Raw genomic sequence first — 18,795 nt, 5'->3', positions numbered from 1 at the left:
TTTAACATTGCTTGTTGTAAATTTTGAGCTCTTGAGAATGATAATTTTAAACCAAACATCACATGTTTGAGCATTGCCAACATGATCACTTAATTTTGTTTGGATTTGAAGGTTTGGATTGGATTGGATGGATTGGATAAGATTTACAGTCCAGTGAGGTTACCCTCATGGAAATTCGGGCTGCTTTCTCCCCGGGGAAAGCGAGCTGCCATACATACGGCGCTACCCATATATTTTTTTTCCTGCATGCGTGTATTCATGTTTCCTGAGACTTAATGCCGTGTGAGATGGAATTTTTTTTTACTTTATTCCAAGTCCCACGGGTATTTGATGGACATTTTTATCTATGCCTATACAATTTTGCCAGGAAAGACCCTTTTGTCAATCGTGGGATCTTTAACGTGCACACCCCAATGTAGTGTACACGAAGGGACCTCGGTTTTTCGTCTCATCCGAAAGACTAGCACTTGAACCCACCACCTAGGTTAGGAATGGGGGGAGAAAATAGCGGCCCGACCCAGGGTCGAACACGCAACCTCTCAATTCCGAGCGCAAGTGCGTTACCACTCGGCCACCCAGACACTTAATCTTGTTTGGATTTGAAGGTTAAAAGCAAACCTGAATTGCACTGGACACAGCCAAACCTGTCCACAACGAACACTCAAGGGACCGACTAAAATCGGTCGTTAAAACAGGTAGTCTTTATGGAAAGGTGAATTATACAGTGGAAAAACTCACGTCGGGGATCATTTGGGGTGGTCGCTAAAGGCAGGCGGTCGTTATCGAGAGGTGGTCGTTAGAGCAGGTTCGACTGTATTAGCAAGGTGGATGATTTTCTCTTCTTCCTTTTCACAGGCGCTGTTTAACCTGGCCTTCATGGTAGAGGAAGGCGCCAAGATCCCCGCCTCTGTCTGGCAGTCACTGCATCTCAGCAAGAAACACTACAGCAACAACGTCACCTTACTCTTGGAGCTGTATGAAAGGTATGTACAGCCACACCGTAAGGACCAAGTGACTGGTTTGTCTTGAGTTTACAGACGGTCAGGACCTTGTCCGATCACTTGTGTCATCCTCTTATTCGATAGAGAATTGGAAAAAGTACATGTGTGCCAATTTTCATGCTTTGTTCAACAATCTGAAATATGTTGCCACGAGTTTCCAGACTACTGTGCTCTTTCGGTCTTTTAAAGGCACACTACCTCCCGTGATAGCAGTCTCAGATCTGGCGAGGGTTTTTAATGGGTTAAAACCAGCCTTTCATTTTCACAAGTAAATTCAACTAATAGTCTTTATAGTGGACAAGAAAAATGAGCAGTCTATTTATTTTTGAATGTCTTCGTTGCAGGTGTCGTGAGTCCAAGAAGAGTGAAGCGTTCATCCCTTGCAGTCTGGCCATGTACCGTGTGTGGTTGTTGGACCTCTGGGACAAATACCATCTCTATCTTAAGGTAACTCCCTCTGTGTGGGTGTGTAAGGGTGGGTGGGTGCGTTTGTGTGTGTGCGTGCGTGCATCTGTGTGGAAAAGAGACAGAAAGAGAGAAAGAGAGAAATAGAGAGAAAGACAGAGAGGGAGACACAGAGAGATGATGAGAGAGACAGAGAGAGACAGAGAGAGATGATGAGAGAGACAGAGAGAGATGATGAGAGAGACAGAGAGAGATGATGAGAGAGACAGAGAGAGATGATGAGAGAGACAGAGAGAGATGATGAGAGAGACAGAGAGAGATGATGAGAGAGACGGAGAGAGATGATGAGAGAGACGGAGAGAGATGATGAGAGAGACGGAGAGAGATGATGAGAGAGACGGAGAGAGATGATGAGAGAGACAGAGAGAGATGATGAGAGAGACAGAGAGAGATGATGAGAGAGACAGAGAGAGATGATGAGAGATGATGAGAGAGACAGAGAGAGAGGATGAGAGATGATGAGAGAGACAGAGAGAGATGATGAGAGATGATGAGAGAGACAGAGATAGATGATGAGACAGAGAGAAAGAGAGAAATAGAGAGAAAGACAGAGAGGGAGACACAGAGAGATGATGAGAGAGACAGAGAGAGATGATGAGAGATGATGAGAGAGACAGAGAGAGAGGATGAAAGAGACAGAGATAGATGATGAGAGAGACAGAGAGAGATGATGAGAGAGACAGAGAGAGATGATGAGAGAGACAGAGATAGATGATGAGAGAGACAGAGATAGATGATGAGAGAGACAGAGAGAGATGATGAGAGAGACAGAGAGAGATGATGAGAGAGACAGAGAGAGATGATGAGAGAGACAGAGAGAGATGATGAGAGAGACAGAGAGAGATGATGAGAGAGACGGAGAGAGATGATGAGAGAGACGGAGAGAGATGATGAGAGAGACGGAGAGAGATGATGAGAGAGACGGAGAGAGATGATGCGAGAGACAGAGAGAGATGATGAGAGAGACAGAGAGAGATGATGAGAGAGACAGAGAGAGATGATGAGAGAGACAGAGAGAGATGATGAGAGAGACGGAGAGAGATGATGAGAGAGACAGAGAGAGATGATGAGAGAGACAGAGAGAGATGATGAGAGAGACGGAGAGAGATGATGAGAGAGACAGAGATAGATGATGAGAGAGACGGAGAGAGATGATGAGAGAGACAGAGAGAGATGATGAGAGAGACAGAGAGAGATGATGAGAGAGACGGAGAGAGATGATGAGAGAGACAGAGAGAGATGATGAGAGAGACAGAGAGAGATGATGAGAGAGACAGAGAGGGAGACAGAGAGAGAGACAGAGAGAGATGATGAGAGAGACGGAGAGAGATGATGAGAGAGACGGAGAGAGATGATGAGAGAGACGGAGAGAGATGATGAGAGAGACAGAGAGAGATGATGAGAGAGACAGAGATAGATGATGAGAGAGACAGAGAGAGATGATGAGAGAGACAGAGAGAGATGATGAGAGAGACGGAGAGAGATGATGAGAGAGACAGAGAGAGATGATGAGAGAGACAGAGAGAGATGATGAGAGAGACAGAGAGAGACAGAGAGAGATGATGACTATTGCTGATGAGGTTCCGTGTGTATGTGCATATACACATGCATGCGTGTGCATGATTGTGGCAAGTGCATCAATTGGGTGAATGCAAACACTGATTTATTTCTGTGTCGACGAAGGAGGGGCCTAGGATCTAGGTTCAACGTCCTTGAATCAAACAAATGTATTAACATTTCCCTGCAGGGTTGACTAAGTGTGTTGACCTTTTTATCGCACCCTCCCCACCTCCAATCAATTCACACAGGTGGCGATATATATGTGTCAAGAACAGATCACACATTTAGGCCAAAAAAAAAAAATGCTTTGGTTACGGTTTCATGGCCAAAAAAAATAGGGTAGGTAGGTCGATTAAACTTTTTTTTTGTTTTTGTTGTTTTTTTGTTGTTGTTGTTGTTGGTCCCTCTTGAAATGATAAAAATATTTGTGTATGCAGGATATTCGAGGTATTTTCATATTGGTGTATTCGTCCGCTTCACTGCCATCAGGAGTCAAACGAACACACTTGAAGTGAAGTGATTTGATGTGGAAACTTTCTAAGTTTTCGAGAGTCATGAATGCCAAAGTCCAGTTCGAAAGAGTCTTCGGGCTCGGCACTTATTTTCGTCGACCCAACACATTTTATCCCGAACAGTTTGCCGTCCAAAGTTGGATGAAAATCATGAAAAATGTCCACCAAGGTTGCACTCTTCGAGTACCGACTTATCAGTCGTGTTTGTCCGAATACGATTGCAAATGCAGACGACATTTTTTTACGTTCGCACAACGAACGAACGCACGCACGAGACCGACTTCCCTTGGATATGGGAGTTGTAAAAAGCGGAGTGGTGTCCCTTGTCGGGCTTGTTGTTGTCTGCTCGCCGGCGATCGATGTTTTCTCTGTGCCGTGGTGTTGTCGTTTTCGGTGGGTTTTTGTGTGTGTGTGTGGGTTTTTTTTGTGTATGTATGTGTTTGGTTCATTTTATTTTTAGCTTTAGGACCACAAAAAAAGTTTAGGGTCGGCCCAAAAAGTTAGGGTCGGTCGGGAAACCGTAACCAAAGCATTTTTTTTTTTGGGCCTTATCACTACAAAACCGCATTTTTACCATACTCTCAAAAATAAAAGCAAAAGAAAAAATTAAAAGAAAGAAAAGATAATCACTGATTTTAACGCTCTTGATATTCTCCTTGCAGACTTCCACCTTCTTGGGAGGAATTATGGCTCTTGTCGGCACGGTATACTTCGTGTGGCACTGCATCGCTCGCTGGAGACACAACAACGTGCAGCTTTACCAGCTCTGAACCACTGCCTCTCACGACGAACCCCCCCTCCCCCCCCCCCCCCCCCCCTTCTTTCCCCCGGCTACACTCGCCTCAGCTCCTGCCCTGGAAACAGATTTTTGAATATGAATTGGAAGTTGTTACCTTGTAAATAAGTACCAATGAAGTGCAATAAATGATACGAAATATTTGTTCACTGTGATCTGATGACTGACTGACTGACTAATTTAATATTTGTGTCCCCAGTGCTAGTGACTATATTGGGACATGAAGTGTTAATACGCCAACATCTAATGAGGGTAGAGGGTTTTTGTAAATGCGTGTGTACTTAAAGGGCTCTTGCCCGCCTTCACATGTACATCTTGTGACCAGAATACTGGTATTATATTGTGCTGTCACGTGATCTTCCAACATTGCTGACAGTTTTATGGTCCAATTTAGAGGAAAAAAATGTTTGCATCATTTACCTTTTCTTTTTGTGCTTATGCAAAGGAGAGACTGATCGACTTTGAGAGTTCGGTAGTTGACAGATGCTTAAATTCTTTAAATATTTGAAACTGCGTGTGTCAGTTTGAAAGTGGAACGCATCGTTTCTGTTTGAAGGTTAACTCTGTGTGGACAATATCGTTTTAAAATTGCCAAAGAGATGTTGTTTGAAACTGTGGGTGTTCTTTGTTATCTATTGCTGTGTTTTGTGTGTCATTTCTTTTTGTTTCATGGTCTTTGTCTTACAGTGTACGTCTGTGCTTGATTCTCTCTCTCACTTTGCTCTCTCTAAATCACACTCTCTCTCACAAACACACACACACTGACACACACACACACACACTCACACACACACACACACACACACACACACACACACTGACACACCGTGCACACACACACACACTGACACACACACACACACACACACCGGCACACACACACACACACACGCACGCACGCACACACGCACGCACATGCCATTCACACACACACACACACACACACACTGACACGGCAAACACTGACACACACACTGACACACACACTGACGCACACAGTGACACTGTCGGACACACACACCGGCACACACACACACGCACACACATTCACACACACACACACAAGACACACACACACACACACCGTGATTCACACACACACACACTGACGCACACACGCGCACAAACACACACACACACTGACACACACACACAAACACCCGCCGCACACACAAGGGATTGATTAGTCTGGCCTGTCTCAGTCCCCCCCCCCCCCCCCCCCCCCCCCTCTTCTGTTCTCTTGGTATTGTAGGTTTACTGTAGAATGTTTGTATGGTTAGGATACATTGGTATGAATGTTGCGTTTACTCTTGTTATGTCATGTACTTATATTATGTTTTATTTTAGTTTTCATGTATCAACAGACACTGCCTTCTGGCACAGTGTTAGAATAAACTGAGTCACGTTACTGCAACCCCTGACTTGGCGTCTCTATTCAATGCCTTCCTGATCTGAGCACCCCCTTCCACCCCCACCCCCCCCCCATCACACTTGCATGAAACTAAAAAAACCCACTAGAATCAGTTATTGTAGTAAATGGATATAATACATTGTCATTGTTGGTAGTACATTGTGACAAATGTATTTGCAACTTCGTTTGTATTATTGCCGGAATTGATCACTGTCAATATGCCAAGTGATTTAATGTTTTTGTCTCGCACACGTACACACACATTGAATTGAATTCATTTTTGTTAAATTGGTTTGCGACATTTTTTTTGATTTCGAAGAATATTTTCTGCTGAAAATAAAGATATGTTTACTTTTCAACCTCATCTCGTCCAACCGGGTTGTTTCGCACGTAAGCCTGTGTATCAGTGTGTGTGTGTGTGTGTGTGTGTTTTCAGTCACGCTAACAAAGGCCAACACCGAAGTTCTACGAATTTACTCTTATTCTTATTTGGGTTGTAGTCTCTGGTCTTATCAGGTTCACTTTCGGTTACGATCCCCGAACGGTCGCTTTTTAATCAGGGGAGTCAACTCTAACAGAATCTGGCCATCCGGGAAGAAAATAGCAGACAACTCTTGGGTAAGTTAACACGTAAGCTGTCTTTCTCTACTTCTATCACATTTAGGGACCTTTTTTGCTCAGATGCAGCACAGATTGGAAGAAGGTTTACTCTTAACCCCGGTTTGACTTATAGATCATAGTTTTCACGTGTATGAGACATCTTGCTTCAAAGATTCAGTCAAGCAATAGCAAGCTGAGATCGAAGAGTTACACTGTAAATTACACACATCATGTTACTGACGCTGCAACAGGTGTTCGTAAAGTCTCCTCAATTTCTCAACACGCATACGCACATAGCCAAAGAGAGAGGGGGCGGATTTGGGTTCAATGGAATGTACCGGGTCGTTCCCCGTATCATGTATACATGCGTGACGCAGGAGGAGTTGTCTCAAGTGAAAAGTTGCCACGAAACGCTATCAGTTCAGAATGTTATTGACCTTTAGCCAATGCCAATAACGGTAATCTTGAATTTTAACATAGTGTGTATACATACGCATGCAGGCCATCAAATACACCTGTCAGAGTTCAGTGGTTCGATCATGGATCGAAACACAAAAACACCAAGCATGTATGCACGGACCACAAAAATGGAGTATGGCTGCCTTGTAAGTTGTATGGTAACAAGGGATAGAAAACAGTCAAACCATTGCAGAAAAATGGGACTTGTAGCAATAGCATATGACTAGTATGAGGTGAAATGAGTATTTAGGCCAAAAAGAAAAATATGTCTGTGGGTGTTTTTTTTAAACGCTTCCTTAGTTTACTTACAATTATTTAGCACATGTGTTTGACCTAGATATATTGAAACTAAATATAAAGTATACTTGACTTCATTTTTTTATTTACATTTTTTTTTTTGTGTGTGTGTGTGTGTGTGCGAAAAGCGAAAAAAACCTTCAGGGTCGGCGCTTAACTCTTACCAGTTCGCTCCCTTACCCATCGTAAGGCCAAAAAAAAAAATAGGTGTGGTTACGGTAACATAGCCAAAATAAATAGGGTAGGTAGGTAGGCAATCACTTTTTTTTTTGTTTTAACTTTTTTTCTAATGTGTACAAATTGACAGGGAAATAAGTGTGCGACGCGGGCGCTTTCGCTTTCATTGCGTTTTCTGCACTCGTTTACTTGGTTTTTTTTGGTTTTTTTTGACAAATGTAATAAAAAGTTATAGGGTCGGCCCCAAAAAATAGGGTAGGTCGGGTTACCGTAACCACACCTATTTTTTTTTTAGGCCTAAGCAAGCTTACGATGCCCCCCCTGGAGTTTTCCACTGTCTAATTATCGAAAAAAAAATTGGTTATTTTACATTGGATGGGTTGGACAGTGGATAAACTCATATGTTAGACACATTTTATGACAGAAACAAGCTGGGTTTTTGTTATAAGTTAGTTATAGGAATGCATTATTAGGCCAAAAAAATAAATAGTCTGTTAACGGTAATATAGGCCCAAAAAATAGGGTCGGTAGGTCGGGACTTTTTTTTTAAAAGTTATTTTGCCAAAAAACAAAGACCTTTTTTTTTTCCCCCTCCAAAAAAACATACTTTTAAGTTATTTTGCCAAAAAACAAAGGATTTTTTATTTTATTTTTTTTCCTCCCCCAAATACCAAAAAAAAAAGTCTGGGGTCGCGCGAAAAAATAGTGCGTTAGGCATGCGTATGTCATGAAACGTCCAACTTTGAAATTTGGGTGGGGGTATTCAGGTGACAATAACTTTTTTGTTTATCAGCAAAACTCAATAAAACTTTGCTATGTTATGTAAAATGAATGCCAAAACAGACTAGTTAGCAGCATATCTAAAATAAACTGAACACAAAAAAAATGTCTTCTTTGTGTTTGTCACGTGTTCCAAAAAATGGGCGTACAAATTTCAACAAAAATCATGTTGTCACCCCCATAACATTTTTTACCTTTTAAAGATAGCACAATTCTCTTTGCAAATATGAAAAGCTTATTCATTTTCCTTTCATTTGATATATAACTTTCTATATTTCATTTAGAATATGACCCCAGATAGCCACTCGGCAAGTAGGCACCAACAGCACTGTAAAATATGCCCTAAAACCCCCGAACTGGTAAGAGTTAAAAATAGGGTCGGTCGGGTTACCAGAAACAGACATATTTTTCTTTTTGGCCTTATAGAGCTAGAGCTAGAGCTAGAGCTACAAACGCAGAAGAAAAAGAAAGCAAACCTTTGCCGGTGTAACACGAGAAAATTACTCCCACGAGATATTTACTCCGGAGTAAACATTTCGTACGAAAAAGTTACTCCCTTTACAAAAAAAGCACTCCCCCATTGCACGAGAAAATTACTCCCCAAGACAGGTGAGTTCCGAGTAAACATTTCGTTCAAAAATGTTACTCCCCTGACGAATAAATAACGAATAAATTACTTCACCCCAACACGAGCAATTTAACTTCCCATGCCAGGTGTACGAAATTTTTACTCCCTTGTCTCCTGTTAGTCTTGGTGGTGGAAGGAGGGTACCGCGATATTCGTGTGCGCGAGATCACGTATTGGCCCGCATCCCATTTTTGCGTACGAGATTTTTACTGGAAGTAAAAAACAAGTCGCGTAAGGCGAAAATACAATATTTAGTCAAGTAGCTGCCATTTTTCAGCAAGACCGTATACTCGTAGCATCGTCAGTCCACCGCTCATGGCAAAGGCAGTGAAATTGACAAGAAGAGCGGGGTAGTAGTTGCGCTAAGAAGGATAGCACGCTTTTCTGTACCTCTCTTTGTTTTAACTTTCTGAGCGTGTTTTTAATCCAAACATATCATATCTATATGTTTTTGGAATCAGGAACCGACAAGGAATAAGATGAAAGTGTTTTTAAATTGATTTGGACAATTTAATTTTGATAATAATTTTTATATATTTAATTTTCAGAGCTTGTTTTTAATCCGAATATAACATATTTATATGTTTTTGGAATCAGCAAATGATGGAGAATAAGATAAACGTAAATTTGGATCGTTTTATAAATTTTTATTTTTTTTTTACAATTTTCCGATTTTTAATGACCAAAGTCATTAATTAATTTTTAAGCCACCAAGCCGAAATGCAATACCAAACCCCGGGCTTCGTCGAAGATTACTTGACCAAAATTTGAACCAATTTGGTTGAAAAATGAGGGCGTGACAGTGCCGCCTCAACTTTCACGAAAAGCCGGATATGACGTCATCAAAGACATTTATCCAAAAAATGAAAAAAACGTTCGGGGATTTCATACCCAGGAACTCTCATGTCAAATTTCATAAAGATCGGTCCAGTAGTTTAGTCTGAATCGCTCTCACACACACACACACGCACGCACATACACCACGACCCTCGTTTCGATTCCCCCTCGATGTTAAAATATTTAGTCAAAACTTGACTAAATATAAAAAGTGGGGAATACAAATTTCGTGGAGGGAATAATTTTTTCGTGCCTTGGGGAGTTCTTTTCTCGTATGAAAAGTGTACTCGGAGTAAGAATTTCGTACAAAATATTATTTTACTCCGGAGTAAATTTTTCGTGGAGTGAAAATTTCGTGTTACACCGGCCAGCACAGTGCAAATCTGCAATGTACCCCCCCTTGTAAGACCTCTTCCTTTTTTCCAAACTTCCTTCATTTTTACACGACCAGGTGGCCGAGTGGTAAACGCACCGGGTGGCCGAGTGGTAACGCACTGGGTGGCTGAGTGGTAACGCACTGGGTGGCCGAGTGGTAACGCACTGGGTTAGCCGAGTGGCAACGCACTGGGTGGCCGAGTGGCAACGCACTGGGTGGCCGAGTGGCAACGCAATGGGTGGCCAAGTGGCAACGCACTGGGTGGCCGAGTGGCAACGCACTGGGTGGCCGAGTGGTAACGCACTGGGTGGCCGAGTGGTAACGCACTGGGTGGCCGAGTGGTAACGCACTGGGTGGCCGAGTGGTAACGCACTGGGTGGCCGAGTGGTAACGCACAGGGTGGCCGAGTGGTAACACACTGGGTGGCTGAGTGGTAACGCACTGGGTGGCCGAGTGGTAACGCACTGGGTGGCCAAGTGGTAACGCACTGGGTGGCCGAGTGGTTACGCACTGGGTGGCCGAGTGGTAACGCACTGGGTGGCCGAGTGGTAACACACTGGGTGGCCGAGTGGTAACGCACTGGGTGGCCGAGTGGTAACGCACTGGGTGGCCGAGTGATAACGCACTGGGTGGCCGAGTGGTAACGCACTGGGTGGCCGGTGTTTTTTTAAATTAAAAAATTTTTTTTTTTACCTTTTTCTTACGTTTTGTTAACGTCTTTTTACGTTTTTTTTTTAAATTTTTTTTTTAAACGCTTCCTTAGTTTACTTACAATTATTTAGCACATGTTTTTGACATATATATTGAAACTAAATAAAGTGTACTTCACTTAATTTTTTTAATTTTTATTTTTTTGTGTGTGCGAAAAGCGAAAAAAAACTTTAGGGTCGGCGCTTAAAATTAGGGTCGGTCGGGTTGCCGGAAACAGACATATATATTTTCTTTTTGGCCTTATTATAAGCCATACCAGAACCAGCTGCAACTATAATATAGCAATTTTGCAGTTCTTGCCTTTTTGTCGAACAAAAAATGTGCACATTTTGTACGAATCAAGAATCAAGAAGTGAGGTGTAGCCGTTTGGCAGAAATTTCTGCAGCAATGAACACCAATACATTCGCCTGAATACAGAAGGGACGATAAAATAAATATAATCAATGAATTTAGAGGCAGCTGTTGTGCATGTTGACTTACATGTACTTGATACAGCCTCTGTTCCCTGTAGCTGTCTGCCTTATAGTGTTGAGGCTGTCTGCCTTATAGTGTTGAGGCTGTCGGACTAATTGATTTCACATGCTTTGCTGGAGTTTGTGTAAGTGTTGTAGCTGTACTGTAAAATCGGTAAAACTGCCTGGGTATGAATGACTAAATATTGCCACAGTATTTACGTGTCTTGACTTTTCTCTGAGGTTCGTTATTGTTTGTCATTCAGTCGGTCACTCTGAGTGGTGTATTATGTGAGTAGTTTACTGTCTAAGTTCTTTGTTTGTTGATAACTGTATGAAAATACTGTTGTACTAATGCCACCATTGGCTCAATGTCAGAATGTAGGGATGGTAAGTTATTACATACTACATGAATTGTTGTCTGTATTGAGTAATAGAGTAAAACAACCAATCAATCAATCAATCAATCAATCAATCAATCAATATGAGGCTTATATCGCGCGTATTCCGTGGGTACAGTTCTAAGCGCAGGGATTTATTTTTAATTTAAAAAATTTTATGCAATTCATATCGCGCACATATTCCAGGCGCAGGGATTTATTTATGCCGTGTGAGATGGAATGTTTTTTTACACAATACATTACGCATTCACATCGGCCAGCAGATCGCAGCCATTTTGGCGCATATCCTACTTTTCACGGCCTATTATTCCAAGTCACACATTTATCTATGCCTATACAATTTTGCCAGGAAAGACCCTTTTGTCAATCGTGGGATCTTTAACGTGCACACCCCAATGTAGTGTACACGAAGGGACCTCGGTTTTTCGTCTCATCCGAAAGACTAGCACTTGAACCCACCACCTAGGTTAGGAAAGGGGGGAGAAAATTGCTAACGCCCTGACCCAGGGTCGAACGCGCAACCTCTCGCTTCCGAGCGCAAGTGCGTTACCACTCGGCCACCCAGTCCTTATTACATACATGTACTTAAATTTGTGTCCTTTTTAAGTCAGAATAGTTATTACACATTAATGGGTAAAGCATTAGCTGGTGTGTGTGTGTGTATATATATCTGGGTACATGTAGTTTTAAAACATGAGGTTATATCTGTAAATTTAACAAAAAGAAAATCTTAAACCAAAAGACAGCTTAAGCTAGTCTCACAAAATCAAGAATCAAATAACAAGAAAGGTGAGTTATTGAAATGTTTCATAGCTTTTGTTTTTTTTGATAGCTCATCATATTTTAAAACCCTCACTCATCAAACCCTCACTCATCAAACCCTCACTCATCAAACCCTCACTCATCACTTCATGCCTTTTGTTTTAATATAACTAGCCCTTAGTAAATAGTGTAAACAACCATGATCTATAATATGTGCTGTCTTTGTTGCAGGTATAAACATCTGCCATCAGCATTTAATTTCCACCGGATGGTTCATCTTCAACATTAAAAATTACCTGTACATTCGACCCTCCAGATGGGCTTGTCAGCTTTGAGTATGTGTGGATGATTCTCTCAGAAGGTGGCCACTGCTCTGTCAGCATTGTTTTGTCTGTAAAAGAAAAACAGTCAGAGGCTTGTACGTAAGAGGAAAGAAATGTAGACACTAGTGGAACCTTACATGTGAGTTTGGTGTGAGAGCACAGTTTTATGTTCTAAAATGTCTCTAGTATGAGAGCACACTTCTGACATTTTAGGCAGAAAAGAATTACTGTGAGAGAAAAAAGATAAGTGATGCTGGGAAATGTCATTGCGACATCACATAAGGAACATGTCTGTCCAAAGTGGAACTTGTCTCACACTGTAGAAGGGAATATTTTTATCAGCCTGGACCTATCTGGTAATTGTGGATGACACAGTGTTGTGCAGAAACTGAAAAGCCATCGCCTAGTCTGCAGTGTCTGCCACTGATGTAGTTTCACTCAGGATTGCTACACTATTTTCACACTCAATCAGTGGGAATTCTGCTGGAATCTGTTATTCGTCTTCCTCAATTGCTTCCTTTGGACAGACTCCTACTCCACACTTTTGTTTTACAGTGCCGCACGTTTGTCAAGCAACTTCTACTGTAAAGGGAGTCTCGCCTGTATGCTCTGTGTCTTGTGCTAGATTCAATATTACGCCACAGACCTTTCCCGAGAAAACACCAAACACAATGTCGTCCTGGAAATACACAGCCAGACGCCTAGCAGCAGTCGCCTACATCTTCCTAGTGCTGCTTCAAGTAATTCTCTCCCCTTGTTACGCCACGGTCATTCAACTGCCTCTCAAGAGGGCCACGGGGGTGGACAGCGGTTTCCAGGGTGATGGGACGGCAGGACGCACCCAGAGGAGCATCGACGCAGTGACACAGTCTATGCAGGGGATATCTGGGGAGGGATACTACATCAATATCAGCATCGGTACTCCCCCACAAGAGGTAAGTTGGTAAGGCAAAAAAAAAAAAAATAGTCTGTTTACGGTAACCCGACCGACCCTATTTTTTCGCGCGACCCTAGACTTTTTTTTGGCATTTGGTAAAAAAAAGCAAAATAACGTAAAAATATGGTTTTTGGAGGAAAAAAAAAAATCCCGACCTACCGACCCTATTTTTTTGGCCTATGTTACCGTAAACAGACCTATTTTTTTTTTTGGCCTAATACACATCAGATTCTGGTGGGGTTCTCGTCGATTTTTCATGACATCTAAGAAAGATTAGATAGAAAGGTAAACTAGATTAGAAAAAGAGATTAAGCTTCGGTGGCAGGAGCTAGGCTTGTGATCTTAATATGATCAAGTCTTCAGAAGTCATGATGCTGGCCCTAATGTTTTTTTGGGTGTTTTTTTGTTTGTTTGTTGTTGTTGTTTTGCTGAGGGGGGGGGGGGGGGGGGGGGGTTTGTTGAGTATGTTTTAGTGTATTAGTTGTGAAAGTGATGTACATTTCATTACTTTACTTTATTACTTTATTGTCCCATCGCTGGGAAATTCGGGTCGCTTCCTCCCAGTGGAAAGCTAGCAGCAACGAAGTCGCGCTACCCAGGTGTCTGCGTGTTTAGGTGTATTCGGCCACCTGCACTTATGGCAGAATGACCAAGGTCTTTTACGTGCCAATGTGGTGACACGGGGGTGGGACATGGCTTACATGTAGCATGTACATCAAAGCAGTATGCAACATGTACACATTTGTACAGTGACTGAAACCTGTTATTTGATGGTGGAATTGACAATTATGGTGTCATGTTGCATCACAGTGTTGCAAATAAAGTTTACTGATGGTGGTGCTGGAGATTGACCATAAAAGTACAGCGATGATGAAGATAATGATGATGATGTCGTCAATGATGATGACGAAGATGATGATGATGTTTCAGATGCAAATACTGGTGGACACAGGCAGTAGTAACTTCGCATTGGCGGCAAGTCCCGATCCTCACATATCACACTACTTCAATAGCTCAGAGTGAGGACTGTTTATTCTGCTTTCTGATTTCATGGCATTTCCTTTCTAATATTTTACGTTTTGTCAGTATTTGACTAAATGTTTTTTAGAAGACTGGGAATCGAGAGGGTGTTGAGGGGGTGTGTGTGTGTATGCGTGTGTGTGTATGACTGTGTCGAGTGATTCTCAGAAAACTATGGGACGGATGTGAATGAAACTTCAGCCAGTCCCGAACTTTATTAATCAATCAATCAATGAGGCTTATATCGCGCATATTCCGTGGGTACAGTTCTAGGCGCTCTGCAGTGATGCCGTGTGGGATGAAATTTTATACGGCCAGTAATTACAGCCATTTCGGCGCATATTTACCTTTCACGGCCTATTATTCCAAGTCACACGGGTATAGGTAGACAATTATTAACTGTGCCTAAGCAATTTTTGCCAGGAAAGACCCTTTTGTCAATCGTGGGATCTTTAACATGCACACCCAATGTAGTGTACACGGGGGGGAGTTCGGACACCGAAGAGAGTCTGCACACAAATTTGACTCTGAAATAAATTTCCGCCGAACCTGGGATCGAACTCACGCTGACAGCAGCAAACTGAATACAAATCCAGCGCGCTACCAACTGAGCTATATCCCCGCCCATAAGTCTAGCTCGGTTAAAAAAGAAATGCAGTGTGTTCAGTTTAATTTTATAGGCCGGCAGATTGACTGAATGTTTTGATATCACTTCATGTGACTTCTTTCTTGCTTAGTTCCCACCTCTCTTACCTTGATGCCTTTGTCGTCTTCCATGTGCGTTTGATGATTCTGTTTTCAGTGTTGTCTAATCAGTGTTCTGGGCATTGTGTTGACTTACATTTTGTTGTTCTTTTTTTTTTTCTTAATGGTTTATTCAGGCATCAACATTTACAATATAGTAGGAACATGTGACAACACAGCAGTTGTGAATTATCTTCATGTGACAAATCATAAGCGAATCCTCTGTAAATGAAACAGGAGAACATAAAAACACAACGGAAAAACATGATATTTGACTGGAAAATAAGGATATAAACTATTATGTTTTCCATTATTCGACTAAGGTATTGTATGGTAGCCACTTCTTTAAAAAATATGTATACTTCATTTCCATTGTGAAAAACACAACGGAAAAACATGATATTTGACTGGAAAATAAGGATATAAACTATTATGTTTTCCATTATTCGACTAAGGTATTGTATGGTAGCCACTTCTTTAAAAAACATGTATACTTCATTTCCATTTGGTGTACATATTTGTCAACTTTGTGTAAGTAAGAAAGTTCTTTGAGAAACATTTGCAATGATGGTTTTAGTTTATTTATTCTACATTTATATATGTAAAACTTTGCTTGTAATAAAATATAATCAAAACCCTCATCAGTCTTACTTTTTGGGTCATACTCATAGCCAAATAATACTAATTTTTGTTGTTCTTTTTGTCATAGTTCTTCAACCTACGAATCGGGAATAAGTAGCATCTACGTGCCGTACACACAGGGTGATTGGAGTGGGTTGCTGGGAACCGATGTTGTGACCTTGAGTGCTCTACCCAATGTCACGATACGACCCAACATTGCTTTCATCACCCAATCCACCGGCTTCTTCATCCCCGAGGCCAACTGGCAGGGTATTGTGGGACTGGCCTACCAGTCTATAGCAAGGGTATGTTTACACCCCCGGTATAGGGGTGTGTATAGGTTTCACTCGATGTGTTTGTTTGTTTGTGTGTTTGTTTGTGTGTTTGTTTGTGTTCGCAAGTAGATCTCAAGAATGAACGGACCGATCGTCACCAAACTTGGTGAACAGGTTCTATACATTCCTGAGACGGTCCTTACAAAAATTGGGACCAGTCAAACACACGGTTAGGGAGTTATTGGTGGATTTTGGTTTTTTGGGGGGATCAACTACGGCATAACTCTTCCTTATCTTCTCCATGTTTTCAGCGTTTACCTCCCTTCCTTCGTATGGTGCACTGTAGTATGAGGGGGGGCATCTTCGGATATTCCCGGCGTTCTGTTACTATTTTTAGAAGGTCACCGCAGTGTCCAGAACGTAAATTGGACCCGTAAATTATCCTCACTGTAAAAGTGCAAAGGTCGAATCAATTTATAGCCACGCGAAAAATACACTCTCATCTATCTCTATATATTTATACAATAGATATAGATATATATATACGGCTTCTCTGTGTGTGTGTGTTTGAGTGTGTCTGTAGAAAACACCTGTGTTTTGCACAGTTCTGTTTGTGATGTGGTACCTAGGGCGTCGCCGACAAGTATGGGACTCGACATGATATGATCAGGAATGGCATTATGGCCCCTGAATCATGTTCGTGTTGTTCCCATTCCACGAGTCTGGAAGGGACCGAAGCTTGACGGGTCCATGGTTCGAAGCCGGCGTACAGTGCGCCACTCAAGCCGGGTATTCGGCTCTACTTGCTACCCGGCGAAGCGGCAGATACAGCCCGGTCAAAATCTGGTCGATGAGATATTTCAATACCTGCTCTCAGCGCGCAGCGCAAACCGATTTTTTTTTCTCAGGATCTTTTGTTTTCTGTATGCGGTCAGTAGGTGTTACGGAAAGAGTTATATTGATTTGTCTTTTTCTCCGCCTGTCTCTTTGTCCACTCAATCAACTTATTTTAACCACACTTGTTAGCAGTGCCTTCTCAGTTGGTGGCAGTGAGAATGGTAAGGACGGGGGTGTTTTTCCTACCTCGGAGGAATTTCTTGTTTGTGTTGCTTTCTGTATTTAGTCAGTTTTTGTGAGTTTTGCCGGGAGGGGAGGTGTGTGGGTATATTGGGAAGGATGCGGTGGACTGCCCCTTTAACACTTTGTACCCCACCTATGTTGACCAAGTTTTTTTTAGCCTAGATCAGCTGTGCTGCAGCAGGTCACTCAGAATTGTAGTAACTGTGTAGAAACTGTGTATCAACACGCTGGAATGCAGGCGTTAGATTGACGTTACAGGAAGCGACTGAAGCTAACAGTCTGAGCGGAAATATCCGTACCTGGTCAGATAGAGCCATATGAGTGGGCACGGATATATATATATCCGTACCTGGGAGACAATGAGTTAAAAAAAAAAAAGTGTACCTGTGGAAACCTAGGCTCTTGATCTATGATACGGTTGTTTCGGATTGTTATATGAGGTTGTTGTCATTGCAGTTTATGTTTTTGCTAGTGGTTGTGTGTGTGTCTATGGTGTGCCTGTGTCCATGTGTGTGTTTTATAAGGGATGGTTGGGCATGGTGGTGGTGAGAGGGGGGGAAGAGTTAGAGATAACCAAGTCCTTCTGATGTAAATGATTTGACTCGCCATCTCAGATCTTGCCAGGCTTTATCATGGGATAAGACTTGTCCCTCCACTTAAAGTCGTTATGCCAAAAACAACAGAATAGCTTGCTTTCTGTGCAGAAGTGTAATTTATTCTGGATGAGTTAATTTCTGAACAGACACAAGTGGCTATCTGAAATTAATTCTTCAGAAAATTCTCACTCTCCAAAGAAATCATTCGGGATGTTGATGTGTTTATGTGTCGAAGTGGAGAGATGGTCTTATCCCATGTAAAAGACCGGCACGGTTGGCCTAGTGGTAAGGCGTCCGCCCCGTGATCGGGAGGTCATGGGTTCGAACCCCGGCCGGGTCATACCTAAGACTTTAAAATTGGCAATCTAGTGGCTGCTCCGCCTGGCGTCTGGCATTATGGGGTTAGTGCTAGGACTGGTTGGTCCGGTGTCAGAATAATGTGACTGGGTGAGACATGAAGCCTGTGCTGCGACTTCTGTCTTGTGTGTGGCGCACGTTATATGTCAAAGCAGCACCGCCCTGATATGGCCCTTCGTGGTCGGCTGGGCGTTAAGCAAACAAACAAACAAACAAATCCCATGTAAAACTAAAAGGTTGCAGATATGAGACAGTGAGGGGCGTGGTGGTAAGACGTCGGCTTCCTAATGGGGAGATCGTGAGTTTGAATCCCGGTCGCTGCCGCCTGGTGGGTTAAGAGTGGAGATTTTTCCGATCTCCCAGGTCAACTTATGTGCAGACCTGCTTAGTGACTTAACCCCCTTCGTGTGTACATGCAAGCACAAGACCAAATGCGCACGGAAAAGATCCTGTAATCCATGTCAGAGTTCGGTGGGTTATAGAAACACGAAAATACCCAGCATGCTTCCTCCGAAAGCGGCGTATTGCTGCCTAAATGGCGGGGTAAAAACGGTCATACACGTAAAATTCCACTCGTGCAAAAACACGAGTGTACGTGGGAGTTTCAGCCCACGAA

The 18,795-nt window shown here is 42.4% G+C and overlaps 2 protein-coding genes across 2 annotated transcripts in view; both read left to right on the top strand.

The window, feature by feature from the left end:
• Nucleotides 1-852: 852 nt before the first annotated feature.
• LOC138972153 (protein sel-1 homolog 3-like) lies at nucleotides 853-4,345 on the top strand. Its single transcript, XM_070344914.1, has 3 exons — nucleotides 853-983; nucleotides 1,346-1,448; nucleotides 4,201-4,345. The coding sequence occupies exons 1-3, from the start codon at nucleotides 877-879 to the stop codon at nucleotides 4,306-4,308; spliced, it is 318 nt and encodes a 105-aa protein (XP_070201015.1). The 5' UTR covers nucleotides 853-876; the 3' UTR covers nucleotides 4,309-4,345.
• Nucleotides 4,346-6,314: 1,969 nt separating this feature from the next.
• Nucleotides 6,315-18,795, top strand: part of LOC138972713 (beta-secretase 1-like) — a 21,970-nt gene continuing 9,489 nt past the window's right edge. The window contains exons 1-4 of the mRNA XM_070345368.1: nucleotides 6,315-6,363; nucleotides 12,458-13,484; nucleotides 14,417-14,505; nucleotides 15,960-16,176. Of these exons, the coding sequence (XP_070201469.1) occupies nucleotides 13,221-13,484; nucleotides 14,417-14,505; nucleotides 15,960-16,176 (570 nt within the window). The 5' untranslated portion in view covers nucleotides 6,315-6,363; nucleotides 12,458-13,220. The remainder of the gene's footprint in view (nucleotides 6,364-12,457; nucleotides 13,485-14,416; nucleotides 14,506-15,959; nucleotides 16,177-18,795) is intronic.

The sequence above is a fragment of the Littorina saxatilis genome, linkage group LG8 (genome assembly GCF_037325665.1).
Source record: "Littorina saxatilis isolate snail1 linkage group LG8, US_GU_Lsax_2.0, whole genome shotgun sequence".
Classification (NCBI taxonomy): Eukaryota; Metazoa; Mollusca; class Gastropoda; order Littorinimorpha; family Littorinidae; genus Littorina; species Littorina saxatilis.
The sequence above is the reverse complement of the archived record's forward strand: the minus strand, read 5'-3'. Positions and strand labels throughout refer to the sequence as shown.